Source organism: Podarcis bocagei, assembly GCF_964188305.1.
Source record: "Podarcis bocagei genome assembly, chromosome: 4".
Classification (NCBI taxonomy): Eukaryota; Metazoa; Chordata; class Lepidosauria; order Squamata; family Lacertidae; genus Podarcis; species Podarcis bocagei.
The window spans coordinates 80,909,622-80,926,213 of record NC_138128.1 but is presented as its reverse complement, the minus strand read 5'-3'; the positions used below and the strand labels follow the sequence as shown (position 1 = coordinate 80,926,213).

The following is a 16,592-nucleotide window of genomic DNA, read 5'->3' as shown; positions in this document are numbered from 1 at the left end:
TCTGGTTGGGGCATGCAATCCATTCAAATGGATAAAAAACCCCACAGTTCTATAAGCAGAAACAGTCCTGCTCTCAAAGAAGATATGTTTATAGGGCTGCTATACGTCTGTATGGGACGTGGGTGGCGCTGTGGGTTAAACCACAGAGCCTAGGGCTTGCCGATCGGAACGTCGACGGTTCAAATCCCCGCGACAGGGTGAGCTCCCGTTGCTCGGTCCCTGCTCCTGCCAACCTAGCAGTTCAAAAGACATCAAAGTGGAAGTAGATAAATAGGTACTGACATGACCCGGAAGCTGTACGCTGGCTCCATCGGCGAATAAAGCAAGATGAGCGCCACAGCCCCAGAGTCGGTTACGACTGAACCTAATGGTCAGGGATCCCTTTACCTTTTTATACGTCTGTAATTTGCCAGATGGGACTTGGCAGCTGGAAACAGCTTCTGGGGGGAAATCGCTGAAATGTCCAGGAAACTCCAGACATATGGCAACCCATGTTGGGAGTGTAGATTTTGGTGAATTTCCTTTAAAATCACTCAAAAACTTTGGGCAAAGCAAAAAGCTCAACAACGTTTGTGTCCAGATTTTCACTTTTTGAAATCTGGCAACCCTATTTTACACCTTGAGGCTTTTTAGATCTAATCCACGGATTAATATGTGCAAATGCCACCTTACTGAATGGGTACCCAGCATGTCATATGAATCTCTGTTCTCAAGAGAGGTTAAAAACCATCACCAGCTGTGCGGCCAGTCAGCTGGCAAAAGCAATATTCATTCTTGACTGCTTGCTTCCAGGATTGTTAAGAATGGCAATTCTTGATCTCTTCCTGAATGTGAGGTATGCACTCAAGTAATGGTGGGTGCCGATGCCACAACAGCACTGGTACATAAGATAACTCAAGAATAGGATTCAATAATATTGCCCTATGCAGTTTCTAGCAGGAAAGGTGTTGGGTTGAGGTTCCCTGATCTCCCAGATAATTTCTCTGAATATATCCCATTACCTGCTCCTATCCAAACCGCCAAAGCATTTCAGGAAGAGGAGGACAAGCAGAGTTGCAGTTAGGCGCACTGTTAATACATAGCGCTTAAAACAAGATTGTCCCTTTCAACAACAATAAAAAAATACACTGTTTAAAGTAAACATTTAGATATATTCTTTTTAAAAAAAAAAAATAATCATCTGATGAGGCTGTGCTCTGAAACATGTTGTATTTATCTGTATGGTCCTTTTATAAAATTCAATCAATCAATCAATCAATCAACCTTTATTACGGTCCAGAGACCCAACAAATCGTTACAAAGCAATACACAATTCATTTTTTAAATTCTCTGCTGCACAGAAAATGAAAAAAAAAAATCTTACAATTTAAGTGCTGCGAAAACTTAAGAGAGAAGGGGAGACTGGGCAGATTTGGAAATTATAAATGAAACCTTCTTTGCACATTCTAAAGTATCAAACTTTCATAAAGGTTTGCTAAAGGGCTGGAACCCTTCACCCTGTGTCCCTTGAGGCTTCCTGTTCCTTCCAATTTATGCTGATTAATGGTTTTGTCTTTTTTTTGTGAGGCAGCTGCCTTTTTCTGGTGGGTGTTGCCTGTTTTTTGTCCGTATGTTTTTGGGGATGGGTGTACGTGTTTCGTCTGGAGGAAGATTATGAGCATCACCAATTTCCACTCTGTGAAACGAGTCCCTTGGGGTATCTACAATGGTTTTAGATTTCTAATTGTGCACACAGGCTCAAAAACGTTGGGGACCCCTGCTGTATGGCTAGTCCAGTACAAAGTTTAAGGTGCTGCTTTTGAGTCTATGGTAAAAATAAAGCAGGGAACTGTTTGCAAATAACCATAAGGTATTGGATGTTCTCCAGAATATTGAATTTGCACTAACTCAAACCCTGAACTCCTTATTGGCGCTTCATATGGAATTGAGTGAAGAAAAGAGAGTTCCACATAGTCACACTACTAGAAGGCAGTAGCTGCTTGGACCTGTCTTACAGATGGGAATCCATCAAGGAAATTTCTCATCAGGAGAATACAAGAAAGAGAAAAGCACAGATTGTGAAAAGGATACCACGATACTGAACGGAAAAGACAGTAGTTAGCCAATAGTGAAACAGAGGTTAGGGCGGCTGCGCATATTACATATTTTTAAATAACTACTTATGTGCTGCAGGAAACTTCAGTGTTATTTTCAACAAGTGTGATGTTTTGAGTTGTCCTAAATCTAAGTGTTCATTTGTGATTTCTGTATTTCAAAAACAAAACAAAACTACAAACTGGGGAACATGATCTATAATTATGGAAAACACTTTGAAAACTGACAATTCAGAATCTAACAATCTACTCAAAACTCTGTATCTAAGGGTCTATTCACGAGCAACATCATGGCAAAGGGGCTTCTCAGTACCTGACCCTCTGCCTTTGAAAGCCTTATAAGAAGCAGATTCAGGGAGGGACTGAGAGGGACTTATAGAACCAAGGTGTTATTCTGGCTACCACCAGGAGGTGTAATGTTATTAATGTAATCTTGTTATATTTATAGTGCTGAAACATTTCTAGTTATTATGAAATCGTTCTAGTGATGGTTGATTTTGAGATGTTTTACTGATTCCTTTGTGGTAAGCCGCTTTGAGCATGATTCTCTTTGCGGAAAAGCGACATACAAATAAAACGATGACGACACTCAAAACCCAAATTAATTACAATTGCAATTATCTATGCAATCCATTATCTGTCAAATTTACTATGTTCAGGTAGCTGGAGTAATTTTACTCCCAAGAGTACCATTTGCAAATATATGAGGCAACCTAGGGAGAAGTTATTAATAAGCACAGAATGAAGTCTCTAGACTCCATTTCTAGCTGTGATAAGAATTTGCATTCTTACCTTTAATTAGGAAAGTTTTGTGAACTCTGAAACTCCTGCTGACCAAAGGAGGGCAACTTGGCTCTTGATATGCTCTGCACACAGTAGGCTACCACTTCAAACCCACCAGCAAGCAGTCACTGACAGGTCTCATGTACTTGTCATTTGTGATTTATACTGTGGGGACTGCAGAATGTAGCCAAGGGTAATGCGCCTGTGGGAATCTGAGGTCTGTTTTATTTCACAGAATGTATATCAATATGGGCAACGCAAGCTTGACAACAAGGAGGTCCACTGACATTATAACGTTGCAGCCATATTCATCATAATTAAAATGTGTATTTGGTACCTGTAGATTTCTGCAAAATCCACTCAAATGCATACGGTTACTGCCCTACATCAAGGGGGGGTGTCTCCCCCCCCATCAAGCACCACTGTTCTACAGAAGAAAAAATCAATCCTGGGCCACACACAAGTATTCCACTAATTGTCTTTATTAAGTGGATTGTAGGCTTCAAAAAAAATCTAGTTTGCATAAGACAGGTACAAATATCTGCTGGAAATGTAAAGAAAAAGAAGGCACCTTGCATCATATGTTGTGGTCTTGTATGGTAATAAAAGCATTCTTAGAAATTATATATAATGAGTTGAAAAAAATGTTCAAACTAACTTTTATTTTTTTAAAAAACAGGCTTTTCTACTAGGAATTGTGGGTGCTGACATTCCAAAGGAGCAGAAAAGACTTTTTATGTACATGATGACAGCAGCACGGATGTTGCTAGCCCAGAGTTGGAAAGAAGACAAAGTCCCTACCAGAGAAGAATGGCAAATTAAACTGTTGATTATGCCAAAATGGCAAAACTGACCGGGAAGCTCAGGGACCAAGAAGACCAAAACTTTAACAAAGAGTGGGGAAATTTTATAATTTATCTTGGAGACCACTGTAAGCAGATGAAAACGTTAGCAGGATTGCAGTAACACTTGCAATGTAGCAAATACTATGGACACAATGCAGTGATATAAAATATGGACTACTGAATAATAAGCAGTTGAAAGGGTTGACAATAGGACCCATGGCAGGGAAGGTGGGAAGTACAGAGATTTGGAGGAATCTTTAAATATTAAGGTGTATGATTGTATTGTCATATTTTTATACTTGTAAAAATTATTTTTTTAAAAAAAATATCTAGTCTGAATACAGTAAATAAACAGATACACCATAAAATAAGATTGCATCTTGGACACATTTGACTTACACAGATTCTGCTTTACACTCTTGGCTGCAGCGTCTGCGTTTATTGGGGGAAAAGACCCTTCGAAAGCAAAGAGCCAAGGAAGAAAGCTCTCCTTTAAGTGGTGTTCATTGTCACTTCTCTGCAAGGAATATCCCCAAGTGCAGGGGAGAAGTGGGTGGAGCCACGAGAACAGTGGTGCCCCACCAGCATCTCCTTGGAGGGGGCTTTTCCTTGGGATTTCAGGGTATTTGTGGAGGGTGGGGAAGGAAGGATGGCAGGGGGAGGAGAAAGCAAACTTGGGTAAGCACTTGGCGTGGCTTCTCTTCCCCTGCCTCACACCCATCACCTCTTCCTTCTCCCTGCTCCTCCACAGTCCCAGAGCTAGAGGTTGAAGCATGTGTATGGCAGCAGAGGTTTTGTGGCTGCCCCGCTTGGCGTTGGTCAAACACTGCGGCCTCTGGGTGACTGGGGAAAGTTTCCGTTCTCCCAGCTTAGCTGGCTTTGGCTCACTCACTGGAAGGAAGCTGCCTGTTCAGTAGAGAAAGGCACTGCCAATCCCAACATGCGTTGCGGTTGCTCTCTGGGCAAGAAGCTGACGGCAGGGAAAGTGTGGTCTGAGTCAGCCCCACAGCAAACATTTAGAGTTACCAAAGGGAGAAAGAGAGAGGTGGCAGTCTAGTGTCCCAGCTGGGCTGGAAAGCAGCAATCTAAGGAGTCTAAGGCTCCTGGACTATAAGCAACTTTGCGTATCCGCACTCTGCCCAGAATCTAACCCTTGGATAAGATGCAATCCCACTGTACCTAGGGGGACAGAACTGAGACTTTAAAATAAAAATGAGACGATCCCTAACACTATTGAATGATCAGGCAGTGCTGGTTATTGGGCTCTAGCAGGTAAGCTGTCCCCCCAACACAAACGTTTATAGTAGTAACATTTAGTTCCAGGTAAACTAGGTTAGGATTGCCATTTCTCTGCCTAACTCAGTGCACGTTGACACAGAAGTAATAAGATGGCATTGAAATGGGACTTGTTCCCGAGGAAGTGTATGTAGGATCACAGCATGCAGTGTGAGTTTTCATTACAGGTATTGAAATGGGGATAGGGAAGGTTCTTCCAGGACGGAGACAGAAACCTTTGATTGTTGCTGACATGAAGAGAGCCTTGCTAACTCTCCATTTTTCTTTCATGTCCTGCCACTTTTATTATCTTTACATTATTTCTTTATTAAATCTGGGAACCAGGCAGAGGGCCTTCTCAGTAGTGGTGCCCCCCTGTGGAACGCCCTCCCATCAGATGTCAAAGAAATTAACAACTATCTGACGTTTAGAAGACATCTGAAGGCAGCCCTGTATAGGGAAGTTTTTAATGACTGATGTTTTCATGTATTTTTAATCTTTTGTTGGAAACCCAGCCAGATGGGCAGGGTATAAATAATAAATGATGATGATGATGATGACTGCCTGACCTCATGATGGGTGGAGCAAGCAGAACTCCCAGTCGATGGTGACTGTCATAGCACCACATGGGAGGTAATGGGATGGTTGAGCCACTGTCTAACACTGCCAGCTCTGCATACTTTTGGCCTCTTGGCTCAGAATTTGCTCTTTCACGCCTACAAAAATGGTGGCTTCTCAACCTCTTCTCCATTTTCCCTCTGTTTTCCCCCAAGGCCATTCTTGGTCCAGAGCTGCCTTCTTCAACAGCACTGTTCAACTTCCTCCTAGACACTACTGGAACAAGTCCTTGCCTTTTACACTGGCTTGGCCTTGACAAACTGCTTTACCCACCAACCTCAATGTTCAAGGGGTCTCTCAAAATTCCTGGAACAGAAATTAATTAAAAGTTGGAGGTGCATCCCACCCTCAGGTTGGAGGTTTCCCTCAGTCCTGTGCTAGATGTCTATCAGAAGAGGCTGCGAACGAGGGCAAAATGACAACTTTGCAACCCAGAGTAACATTCCTGATGCCAGGCAAATATGCTGAATAGTCTAAATATGTGCAGGAATGTGGCACTTATAATGTCCATCCATGAATGCACAAACAGACTTCATTTGCAGAGGATGTGAATTTTTATGTGCTATCCTGATGCTAATTGTATTCAAGACATTCAGCCAGATCTTGATGAAGGTATGTCAATAAATTGCTTTGGTTTCTGTAGTGCTGAACTCCATGAAGAACCCATCTGTAAACACGTTTCTATGTTTCCCTCTGCCAAAAAGTTAGAAAGCACGACATACTAGCTTTCTAACCTTTCATTCAAGGTGTCTGTACTACTGATTCTCTGACAGAGATTCATACTCTTTCAAGCTATTAATACTCATTTCCAGCAAGACAAATTTATTTTTTAAAAAAATAAAAAACCATCCTAATTGTCATGCTGTGTCATCATCTGCTGAAATAGTGAAAATCTTTTGCAACTCTTCTTGCAAGTTCCCGAAGGTATTCTTTAAATAAAGGGAGAAGCTAAATAGGCTTTCCTGGATAGGTTTTAGTCCAATTCTATTTTTAAACAAGCATTCAAAGACTTTTTCTACAGATTGGGTGACATGGATGAGGAAACACCCAAGATGGCTCATTTGTTCAATCCTTATTCACACACATGCTACTATATTAGAATAGAGAAATCAGGCTTTGTCAAGATAAAAATGGAAACTCAGTTTAATCTCAGCCAAAGATCCTACTAAAGTACACATAGGATGAAAGATTTCAATACTTATATTCTGGTTAATCTTAAAGATTGCCCTGTAGATTTATACTGTGTCTTCAAACTGACAATACATTAATTCCTTTCTCCTAACTCTACTATAACAGCACACTGTCAAAAACCACTAAATTAAGCAATACCATAAAAGACAGGCTAACAGCTGCTTTCTCCCTTATGATTTCCAGTGATAGGGCAGGTCTCCCAAGTCGTAAATAATTCCACAATACAGGAATGTGTCCTTGACCTTACTAGTAAGGTGCTGGTGGTTTTATTTACAGGAACAGTTTTAAGAAACAATTCCACATGTGGAAAGTCACTTGTGGCAATTGGTCTCAACCAGTGCTGGATTTACGTATAAGCTAAACAAGCTATAGCTTAGGGTCCCACTCTCTTGGGGCCCCCCAAAAAATTAAAGGGGACAAAAACCCTGGATGTACATTTCCAAAATATAAGATAAAAAACAAATAAAATAAAACCTACGTACAGCAACAGTGTTTTGTGTTGTGTAGGCTCCTATTTGTTATGTGCAAATGGCTTTAGATACCTATTAGGTCCATAAATTACCATATAGCATATATTCAACGCAAAAACACACACACAAAAATGACAATTTGTTGTCGTCAAAGGACAGCTGGACATATAAAGGGCACCATTACCTTGAGTAGCTTAGGGCCTCATCAAACTTAAATCCGGCCCTGGTCTCAACTCAGTTATTCCAAAAAGAGGGGCTGGAACCCCACGAATCAAAAATCTAAAGCAAACATATTTTAGTTTGACCTTCAGGTGGGAGGTGACATTAAGGATGAAGCAATACATTGGTGGCATGTGTGTATGGACAGGAACTGATAGTGTATAAAGAAGGAAATCATTTTTGGATCATGATGGGTTTAACTAACAGATGAGTACACTTTATTAAAATAATTTGGGGTTTTATAAGCGCAAGTGTTCTTTAGTAGAAAACCTCTAAAGGTGGAGTCCAATGATGGTACAAATATTATGTTGTTATCTGGAGAACTTCAGATAACAGAATCATCAGATGAGGAAACAGCGATCAGCCCAATTTTTGGTGCCTCTCCTCTTTGTTTTCATGTGTCACTCTGACAGACAGAGGTGTTGAGACGCAGCGTCAGCTTGCACTTCATATTATGCTATCTCTCCCCCTTCTCCCTGACAGCAAGTTGCGTGACTGTCAGAAAGAGCAAGAGTCTTTCAATTAAAATTAATTAAGCTGCAGTTTAATGCAACATGATTTGTCATTAGTCAAGGGTTCTCAGGCTGGGATTTAAAACAAATAAGAAAACACCCAAAGTGCTTTGAAATGGCAGTGTAGCACTTAATTTACTGTAATGTCTTCTTCACTTTTCTAAACGGATCTCCTCCTATATTTCTCAATGAAGACCAATAAGGAGGTGACTGCCATTAGGTTCTAAGATTCTTTCTAACAGTAATCGCGGAAGGGAAAAAATGGTTGCATTTTCAATATGGGGAAGAAAACTAAAATGCTGTGCTATGTTTTTGTGGCATTACCTGGATGTTTCCTGGGCAGTTTGCCACATATGTTTAAACAGGAGCAGCTGCTATTTAGCATGGGCAAGTTGATGACTGGCAAAATCCAAGGCTGGCACTGTCTACAGAATCCCCATTATTAAAATTACAAAATAAGTGATGAAGCCAGTTTACAGTGAAGGAATGCAAGCTAAACAAGATGTTTTTTCTCCATTATCTTTAACATAATTCTTCCTTTTCCCAAAAATGCTCTTATACATTGCAGAGTATCTAGGCTGCAGTGGATTTATCCCTGTAGCAAATTAGTCCAGCAAGAATAACATTTTAGTAGAACTATTATACACTTGGTGCTCTTTAGTGGTTCAATAATAACTCAGCACTGACTCGTAGCTCTGAACAGGTGCCAGCTCCCTGCTTGTGCACCTGCCAGAAAAACAATTTGAAGCTTCATCATGCAGGGCTATTCAATTCATTTTTACTTAATTAGCTGCAATCTAAGACACTAATGGGAATTCCTAAAATGACAGAATCATTTTGCTTGTTTACGCAAATGGAAGTTCAAGTTCAGGGCTTAATTATTCTCTCTCTTTTTGGAGTTGTGCTTACTTGTGTTTATGATGGGATGAATTTAGAAAAACAAAGCAGGAATTTCTGGATCGGATGCTGTTGGTCTATACGCATATTGGAACATTAATAATTTCTCTCTCTTTCAAAGTGGTAATTCTCAAAAACGTTGCCTCGCAGTCAAATGTCCTTCTCTAATTACTATTTAAAATGACTTGCAATCAGAAGGAATGCAGAGAGCTCATTTCCCCAACCTTCAATGATAAAGAAACCCGGGCTAAAGTGAATGAAAAATTTCAAGAGTTTTAATGCGCGTGGAGCCCAGTATTGACAAGCATATGGCAAAAATCATCCATTTGCTTGTTTATCCGAAAAGTGAGGTCACAGTTTTAAAAAATAAAGACAAAGGTCCAAGTGTATAGATTTGGATACACTCAAAGCACTGCTGACTCTAATAAGCGAAGCTACCATACTTTTTCGTTTATAAGATGCCCCCATGTATAAGACGCTCCCTATTTTGGGGGACTAAAATTAAAGAACATGGGGTGGGATGGCCCAGAGTTGTCACCCAACTGACAAACACTAACAATCGCAAGCAACACACACCAAATTGACAAAGCAGCAGCCAATCCAAAGCAGCCCTTGCCGCATCCGCAAATAACCCACCCACTGGACAAAGCAGCAGCCAATAAAAAGCAGCCCTTGCAGCAGACACCATTCACCCACCCAATCGCAAGATCCTGCTGGTGGCTGCAACCAATCACCCGCCCCCCCTCTGCACTATCCATGTATAAGACATGGAGAGACCTATGGAGAGACCTGGTCTGAACAGAGATATTGGATTCATGTCCCATTATACATACTGAAGCCAATTTTGGTCATCTATCCCAGTGTTTCCCAACCGGTGTTCCGCGGCACACGAGTGTGCCGTGAGACATCGGCTGGTGTGCCGCGAGATGCCTGGAGGGAGGCGGGCGAGTCGGGCGGCGAGAGGCGGGGCGGCGGCGGCGAGGAGAGGCCGCGCCTCCTGCTGCTGCCTGGCGCTCCTCCTCGCAGCCGGCAGCGCTGCCTGGGCGCCTCCGCGCGACTCTGCCTCGCTGGGTTTGGTCTCCCAGCAGAGACGGGTCACACGCGCCCCTCCCTCCCTCCCTCAGCCTGCGCGGAGGGAGAGCCAGAGAGAGGCATCGCTCCTGCGCGGCGGGAGAGGGAGCAGCCGGAGGGCTCCCCCAAATGAGCGCATGGGACCGGAGGGGAAATCCTCTCCGAGGAGGATTGAGCGCAGCCGAGAGAAGCCTTTCGAGGAGCTGCCGTGTCCCCTGGAAACCCCCGTCCCAGCTCTGCCTGCCTGCCTGCCTGCCCAAAGCTTGGAGGTTCCCCGGCAAGGGGGAGGGGAAAAACTTTCACTTTCGTGCGTCCCTCCCGGCGTGACGCTGCGCGCTGACGTCACGGGGCGGGGCTTTAATGGTGGTGTGCCGCGAGATTTTTTTTCAGTAAACAGGTGTGCCGTTGCCCAAAAACGTTTGGGAAACACTGATCTATCCCTTTAAAAATCCCTTGCCCTTCCCTGTGGAACCAACTGCCATAACAGTCATCAACAGTTATAAGGTCGAAGCGACCTCTGCTTCAGAGTATCTGATGAAGTGTATAGTGGTACCTCGGGTTACAGACGCTTCAGGTTACAGACGCTTCGGGTTACAGACTCCACTAACCCAGAAATAGTACCTCAGGTTAAGAACTTTGCTGCAGGATGAGAACAGAAATTGTGCTCCAGCGGCACGGCGGCAGCAGGAGGCCCCATTAGCTAAAGTGGTGCTTCAGGTTAAGAACAGTTTCAGGTTAAGAACGGACCTCCAGAACTAATTAAGTTCATATTACACACAAAAGCTCATACCTTGAAAGCTTATATTTAGTTGATCTTAAAGGTGCCACTGGAATTATTTAAAAAGATTTTTTCATCTTTCATCTTGTTATTTAGAATGTATAAGACGAACCCCCCCCCCCATTTTAAACTTTATTTTAGAGTAAAAAAACCCTCGTCTAATACACGGAAAAGTATGGTATGTTGTTCTATATAATCTCAAGGTACTCAAGTAATCCAATAAAAAACTGCCAAACTTACCCAAGACCCCATATTCTGAAAGGGAGCTATTGCATACAGTGTAAGGGGCTTGCTGCTCCCACAGATGATTCATAGGAACACAGGTGCCCTTGTCAACATCTTGATCATGGAGCACATGGTGGCGATGGCTACAAAGATTTTTAAAAACACAATGACGTTTTAAGAAAAGATATTTTTAGAAAAGGAAACTGTGGCAACAGCACGCACAGAACACTTTTCGAATGTTCAGAGTTCTTCGCAATTATTACAACTATCATCCAGCAAGGCAACTCGATATTATAGCTATTTGCAGGCAGAGGACTGAGACTGGGAGATGGTGTTAGCCCCAAAATGGAAAGCAAGGGAGGTCCCAACTAAAGAAGAATGGCAAGTTAAACTCATGGAATATGCACAGCTTGCAAACCTAACATATAGAATAAGAGAACAAGAAGAACATAAGAAGACTGGAAAATGTTTACTGAATATATGGGGGGGGGAGTTTTGCATACATTTGAAAACGGCAACATTTTCAATAAATTCAACAGTGTACATAAGTTTTGATGGATGTGATAATGGAATACAGTTGTACCTTGGAAGTTGAATGGAATCAGTTCCGGAAGTCCGTTTGACTTCCAAAATGTTTGGAAACCAAAGCACAGCTTCTAATTGGCTGCAGGAAGTTCCTGCAGCCAATTGGAAGCCATGGAAGCCCCGTCGGACGTTCAGGTTCCAAAGAACATCTGCAAACCGAAACACTCACTTCTGGGTTTGCGGCATTCAGGAGCCAAAACGTTCGACTTGCAAGGCGTTTGGGATCCAAGGTATGACTGTACTGAATGGTTTAGTTTATGTAAAATATGCAGGGATTTATGTTATGCAAAATGAACCACGGAAAGAGAAGAAGGGAAATCATTGATACGTTAAGGTTGTTTAAATGAATATTCTAAACTGTAAAACAGAAAATCTAATAACTATATATATATTAAAATAAATAAATAAATACAAAGTAACCCTTAAAAAAGAGAGAGACTGGGAGATAATGGCTTGTCCAAGGCCACAAAGTGAGTTTCTGACTGAGCTTAGATTTGAATCAGGTATTTCTCAGTTCACACCCTTTCCCATTACACAAAGTCTCATATTATTTTTCCACATGTTTGGAAAGATTAAAGCTACGGCTAAAGTTATAAAAAAATCAACAGCGGCCTCCAATATGGAAGCTACCGTTCACTGCATCTAGGCAGTCGCAAGGGATTAACCGTTACTGTTATTTTAAATTAAAGCTCTTCAATATCTCAAGTATTCACTTCTGACAACAGGCTGACGCTGCTGCAGATAACTTTGCAATTGTTGCTGCGCGGTGCATGAAGCTTTTAGTGGCATGCAGTTACACTCCATAAAATATGAAGTGTGGAAGCCATTACACAACAGGGCTGCTTTCGCTCAAATTATAATTAGCTGTGAAATTCTGTTCCTCGTGCCTTGAGTCATGTGCAGCCTGTATTGTGCACCGGCTTTCAGCTCCTTGAACACTCTCAGGTTCAAGTCTTGAAAGAGCTGCATCCTCCGGTCCTCGCTGCCCACCCTTCATCGGCTCACTGCTTAGTGCCCTCTAGAGCTCCATTAATCAGCATTAGAATGGTGCACCAAGGAACATTATCAAAACAGAGATGACTGAAGTAATTACTGTAATCCATTAACTCCCTGAGCAAGACTAACTGAGTGAAACACACCAATATGTTCAAGCTCTACAACCACTAAAGGAAGAAGGGCTATTACCCTGATAATAGCTATTCTGCAGTGCACGCCCGCCGAAGCTGAACAAATTGCAAGCAGAAATTCTGTTCTTCTAAAGCATCTTAGCAAGAACTGTTCACCACTCTAAATAGAAACTAGTTAATATCGTAAAACCAACGGTATGCCGGAGGTTAAAATGTGACAACTACAGAAGTGCAATGGAGGTGGCCATTTTTGTTGACCCGTTTCCCCATAAAACCCCTCTAGCAAACGATTTACACATTGTGTAGCAAAAGACAGTAGGCAAATATGGTGGGATTCGAGACCATATGGTTTTCGGAAGCAAGCGGAGGTGTCCTGTTTTTTTGCACGAGCCCCATTTTTGAAAACCAAAACCTGCCCACCAAACCAAGCACACCAAAGGGTTTACTGTAGCATTCACTCGGATAAGCTAGTCTGCCACATTCAGTGACTTCCTTTGTGGGTAACCATTAAAAAAAGCACGTTCTCCCATATGTAGTCCCCGATCTGCCATTTGCAATCTGAAGTGTTGTAGCTTACTTCAGTCTAACAGGTCATTATTGATCCAAATAATGTACAGATTGGCTCTAAAAGTCAAATATCGTCCAACCTGCACGAGCAAACTGAAAGAGAAAAGAATTCAGTGGGTCCAAATGGGATCTATTGCAGCATATGAAGTGCTCTTTGTTCATGGGTTCCAGCCAACCAATGCCATAGTTTGGACATTCCATTCTATTTCCCCTCCCCCAGTTTTATTATCCCTCCTCCCACAAAAAGACACTCAGGGTTCTGTGGTCACTGAGTATACTCCTCCCAGCTGTTTAGGGTTTCTCCCTGATCTCAGTCCCCTCCCCAAAGTTCTCCCCCATCTGCAAATCTTAGAACTCCCCTACAACAGCTGATACATCCAGTCTTCAGTATGGATGGTGCTGTTTTGGCTATCTAAGTTCTCAGTAAACAGGTTTGCTATCATATAAAATCAAATAATTTTAATTACTGCAGGATTATGATTGTATTTTGTGATTGCTATGTGCTGCCCTGTCGCGACAAAAGATTGCAGTGTGAAGTGTCCCTATTCCACATTCCTGTTCAATTTCATTCTCCTTCCCACTCGAATCTTTCACCCTGTAACATGTTGTCGTTGGCATCCGTCTGTCTCGAGAGACAATGGAAAGCACCTCCGGGGGTGAAGCCAAACTTCCAGAGAATCACAGCGCCTGCTGTGGCTGCAGAGACCGGTAACTCTTAACCTCTGCCTCCCGTGTTGTTTTTGCTGTGTTAGTAGCACCCGAGTGATCTCTCCAGGACACAAGCCTGGGCAGCATATATGGAGGTCATGGGCTGCTACAATGACAAGACCCCCTTCTAGGCCACTCTGATGTAAACCAAAGCAGCAAGTCAGCATGCTCAGCGTGCTGTTTTGGGAGTCCCCACCCCAGTTAGTTCACCTACCCTTTTATGCTGTTTATATACCTGTTTTTCTTTGCCTGATCTCTTTCCTTCCACCATCGCAGTAGCTCTCCCTAACACCTCTTCCTGAGCTTTTGCAATTACTTCTTAATTCAAATTCATGTTCATACTCAACTACCTCATGCAATTACATGTACATTCCCCTATAGCATTTAACATATTACCTGTTACAAACGGCAAGACAGCCATCCCTCAGAGTGACCCAGTTTAGCATTAACTCACAGCAAAATCTGTATGACATTTTCTACCGGATGAGCAGCAGCTGTATTATACAACTCACCTGAAAGTGCCCCTTTCTACATCCTGCCCACTTAGTCGGACATGGATACCTTCCTTCAACAAAGACCCAAAAGCCATGTATTCCCCCAAGGCCCAGTCGACAACTCGGTTCTTTGTCATTTCCAGTCGACTTCTCAAAATCCGAGAAAGTCCTAAGTGGGGAGAGGGAGGAGAAAAGAAGAATTACTGGCTGCAATTAACAAAAAACAACATTATCAGGATACCAAGACATGTCTCCATTTCCAAGATGAAGACTGGAGTGCTAAGGAAACACAACCAAAAGAGCAAAATACTGATAACTAAATGGTGACCTCACCTGAATGTCTTTTTGACTTTCCTCCCTTCTGAATGCTTCCAGTAGTCATTCACAATCCAGAAAATTCAGTTCAACCACAAGTTCATTATTCTTATATTGATAACATTTCACACAATTAAGCTCCAGCTATATTTCAGTTCTCGGTCTTAATATTTTATCTCTCCACCTACACTGCTCCATAGGTAAACTTTTAACTATCACAATTCCTGCTAGCTAATCACACACTAAAATTGAATACTTCTTTTATTGTATCCATCAACGATGGTATACTTTTACACCTCAAGTTATTATCATATTTCTTTTTAAGAATGTTACTAGATTAAGACTGAAGGCTTGGAAAACTTATACTCCCTTACATAAACAAAGCCATTCTGCTTTTTGTTCCACTTTTTAGTTATTCAAGACCATTCATTGTATATATGAGTGAACTTGCTCTATTCATGAAATAATATAGCCGAATAGCTCTGTCTAATACATGAATTAACCACATTCTCAGCTTCATTCATGAAATAAGCAAATCCTTGCCTAATTCAATATTTTTATGACAGGCAAAGTTTCTGTCTTATTCATGAAAAGTCTTGCATAGCTAGCTGTGCTGTTTCATGAATAAGATTTTGCTGAATGATTTTGGCAAGCAATATTTATTTTATGAATGAAGCAATTTCAAAACTGTAGTATGGTTGATACATCAAATCCATATCTACCTAACAATTGCCTATTAAAAATTAGAGGCACCAAGCAGATGGTTCACTCTAAGCACCGTGTTACTTTTCAGTGTTTCAGGAACATGTGTGCATATTTAATAAAATATTTACACATCAATGCATAGCAACAGAGGACAGAACTAGAAGCTACACTTTGTATATAAGGATTTCTCCAGATACTTACTAATGAATAATGATATTTTGATTTAATAAGAAAGTGTATGTTAATTACATGCCACTTGAAAACAAAACATTGAAGATGTGTAATTGAAAGCTTTGCTGTAATAACTTCTCAGGAATTTTAATTGTATAAAACAACCCCTGTTGATCAATCTCAGAGGAAGGAAAATAAATAAAAGAAAGACAGATGTGATCATCAAAACATTATTCAAATCTCACACAGCTCATAATGTGACTTTACAGACCCACGTTAGAGAATGAATCAATGCAGGTTACAGACCATGCAGCAAATGTAATTTGCTAGCTCTTGCCTCCAGAGGCAAAAATCTCTGCAGAGGCATTTTTAACCATGAGATGTAATCCCTCAAATCTTGTTGATTCCCTTGAGAACCTCTCTCTTTCCAACCTCTTCCCAACGTCCACCTTTTCTTCTACATTTTCATCACTTTTAAGTGTTGTGCAAAGCATCAGTTGAAACACGTTTCTTTAAAGAATGTTTTCACATGGAGAAATATAAACGTACAACTAAAGTAGCACCACCATGAATCATATGGAGAGCTAAACAGCCAAAGATCAGTCAATCCACAGTAATTCCTCAAGGACATATAACATAGCTTTACAGTCAATCAGCCCCTCACATAAATGCAAGTACTATTAATTTAACACTAATTCAAGTGCCACATCTTCCCTAGTCCTTTGAACAATGCCTGCCGGACAACCGAAGTTAACAATAAACTCATGATTGCTTCAGTTCAATAAGGCTGAAAATAATAATTAGCAAAACTCATTAATGTTGCTTGTACGAGCATTAAGCCTAAACAAAAAAGAGAAACATATAACCTCCTAGGTGGTAATGCTGTGCACTTGTAGTATGTACATCAAACACTACTTTTTAATGGAAAGGGATATGAAAGGGA

General features: G+C 41.5%; 1 protein-coding gene across 2 annotated transcripts in view; it reads right to left on the bottom strand.

The window, feature by feature from the left end:
• Positions 1-16,592, bottom strand: part of OGDHL (oxoglutarate dehydrogenase L) — a 61,276-nt gene that overhangs the window by 12,259 nt on the left and 32,425 nt on the right. For both annotated transcript variants that reach the window (XM_081190836.1, XM_081190835.1), the window contains exons 15-16: positions 14,477-14,627; positions 10,993-11,120 (exon numbers count right to left, since the gene is read on the bottom strand). In XM_081190836.1, coding sequence (XP_081046962.1) covers positions 10,993-11,120; positions 14,477-14,627 — 279 coding nt within the window. The remainder of the gene's footprint in view (positions 1-10,992; positions 11,121-14,476; positions 14,628-16,592) is intronic.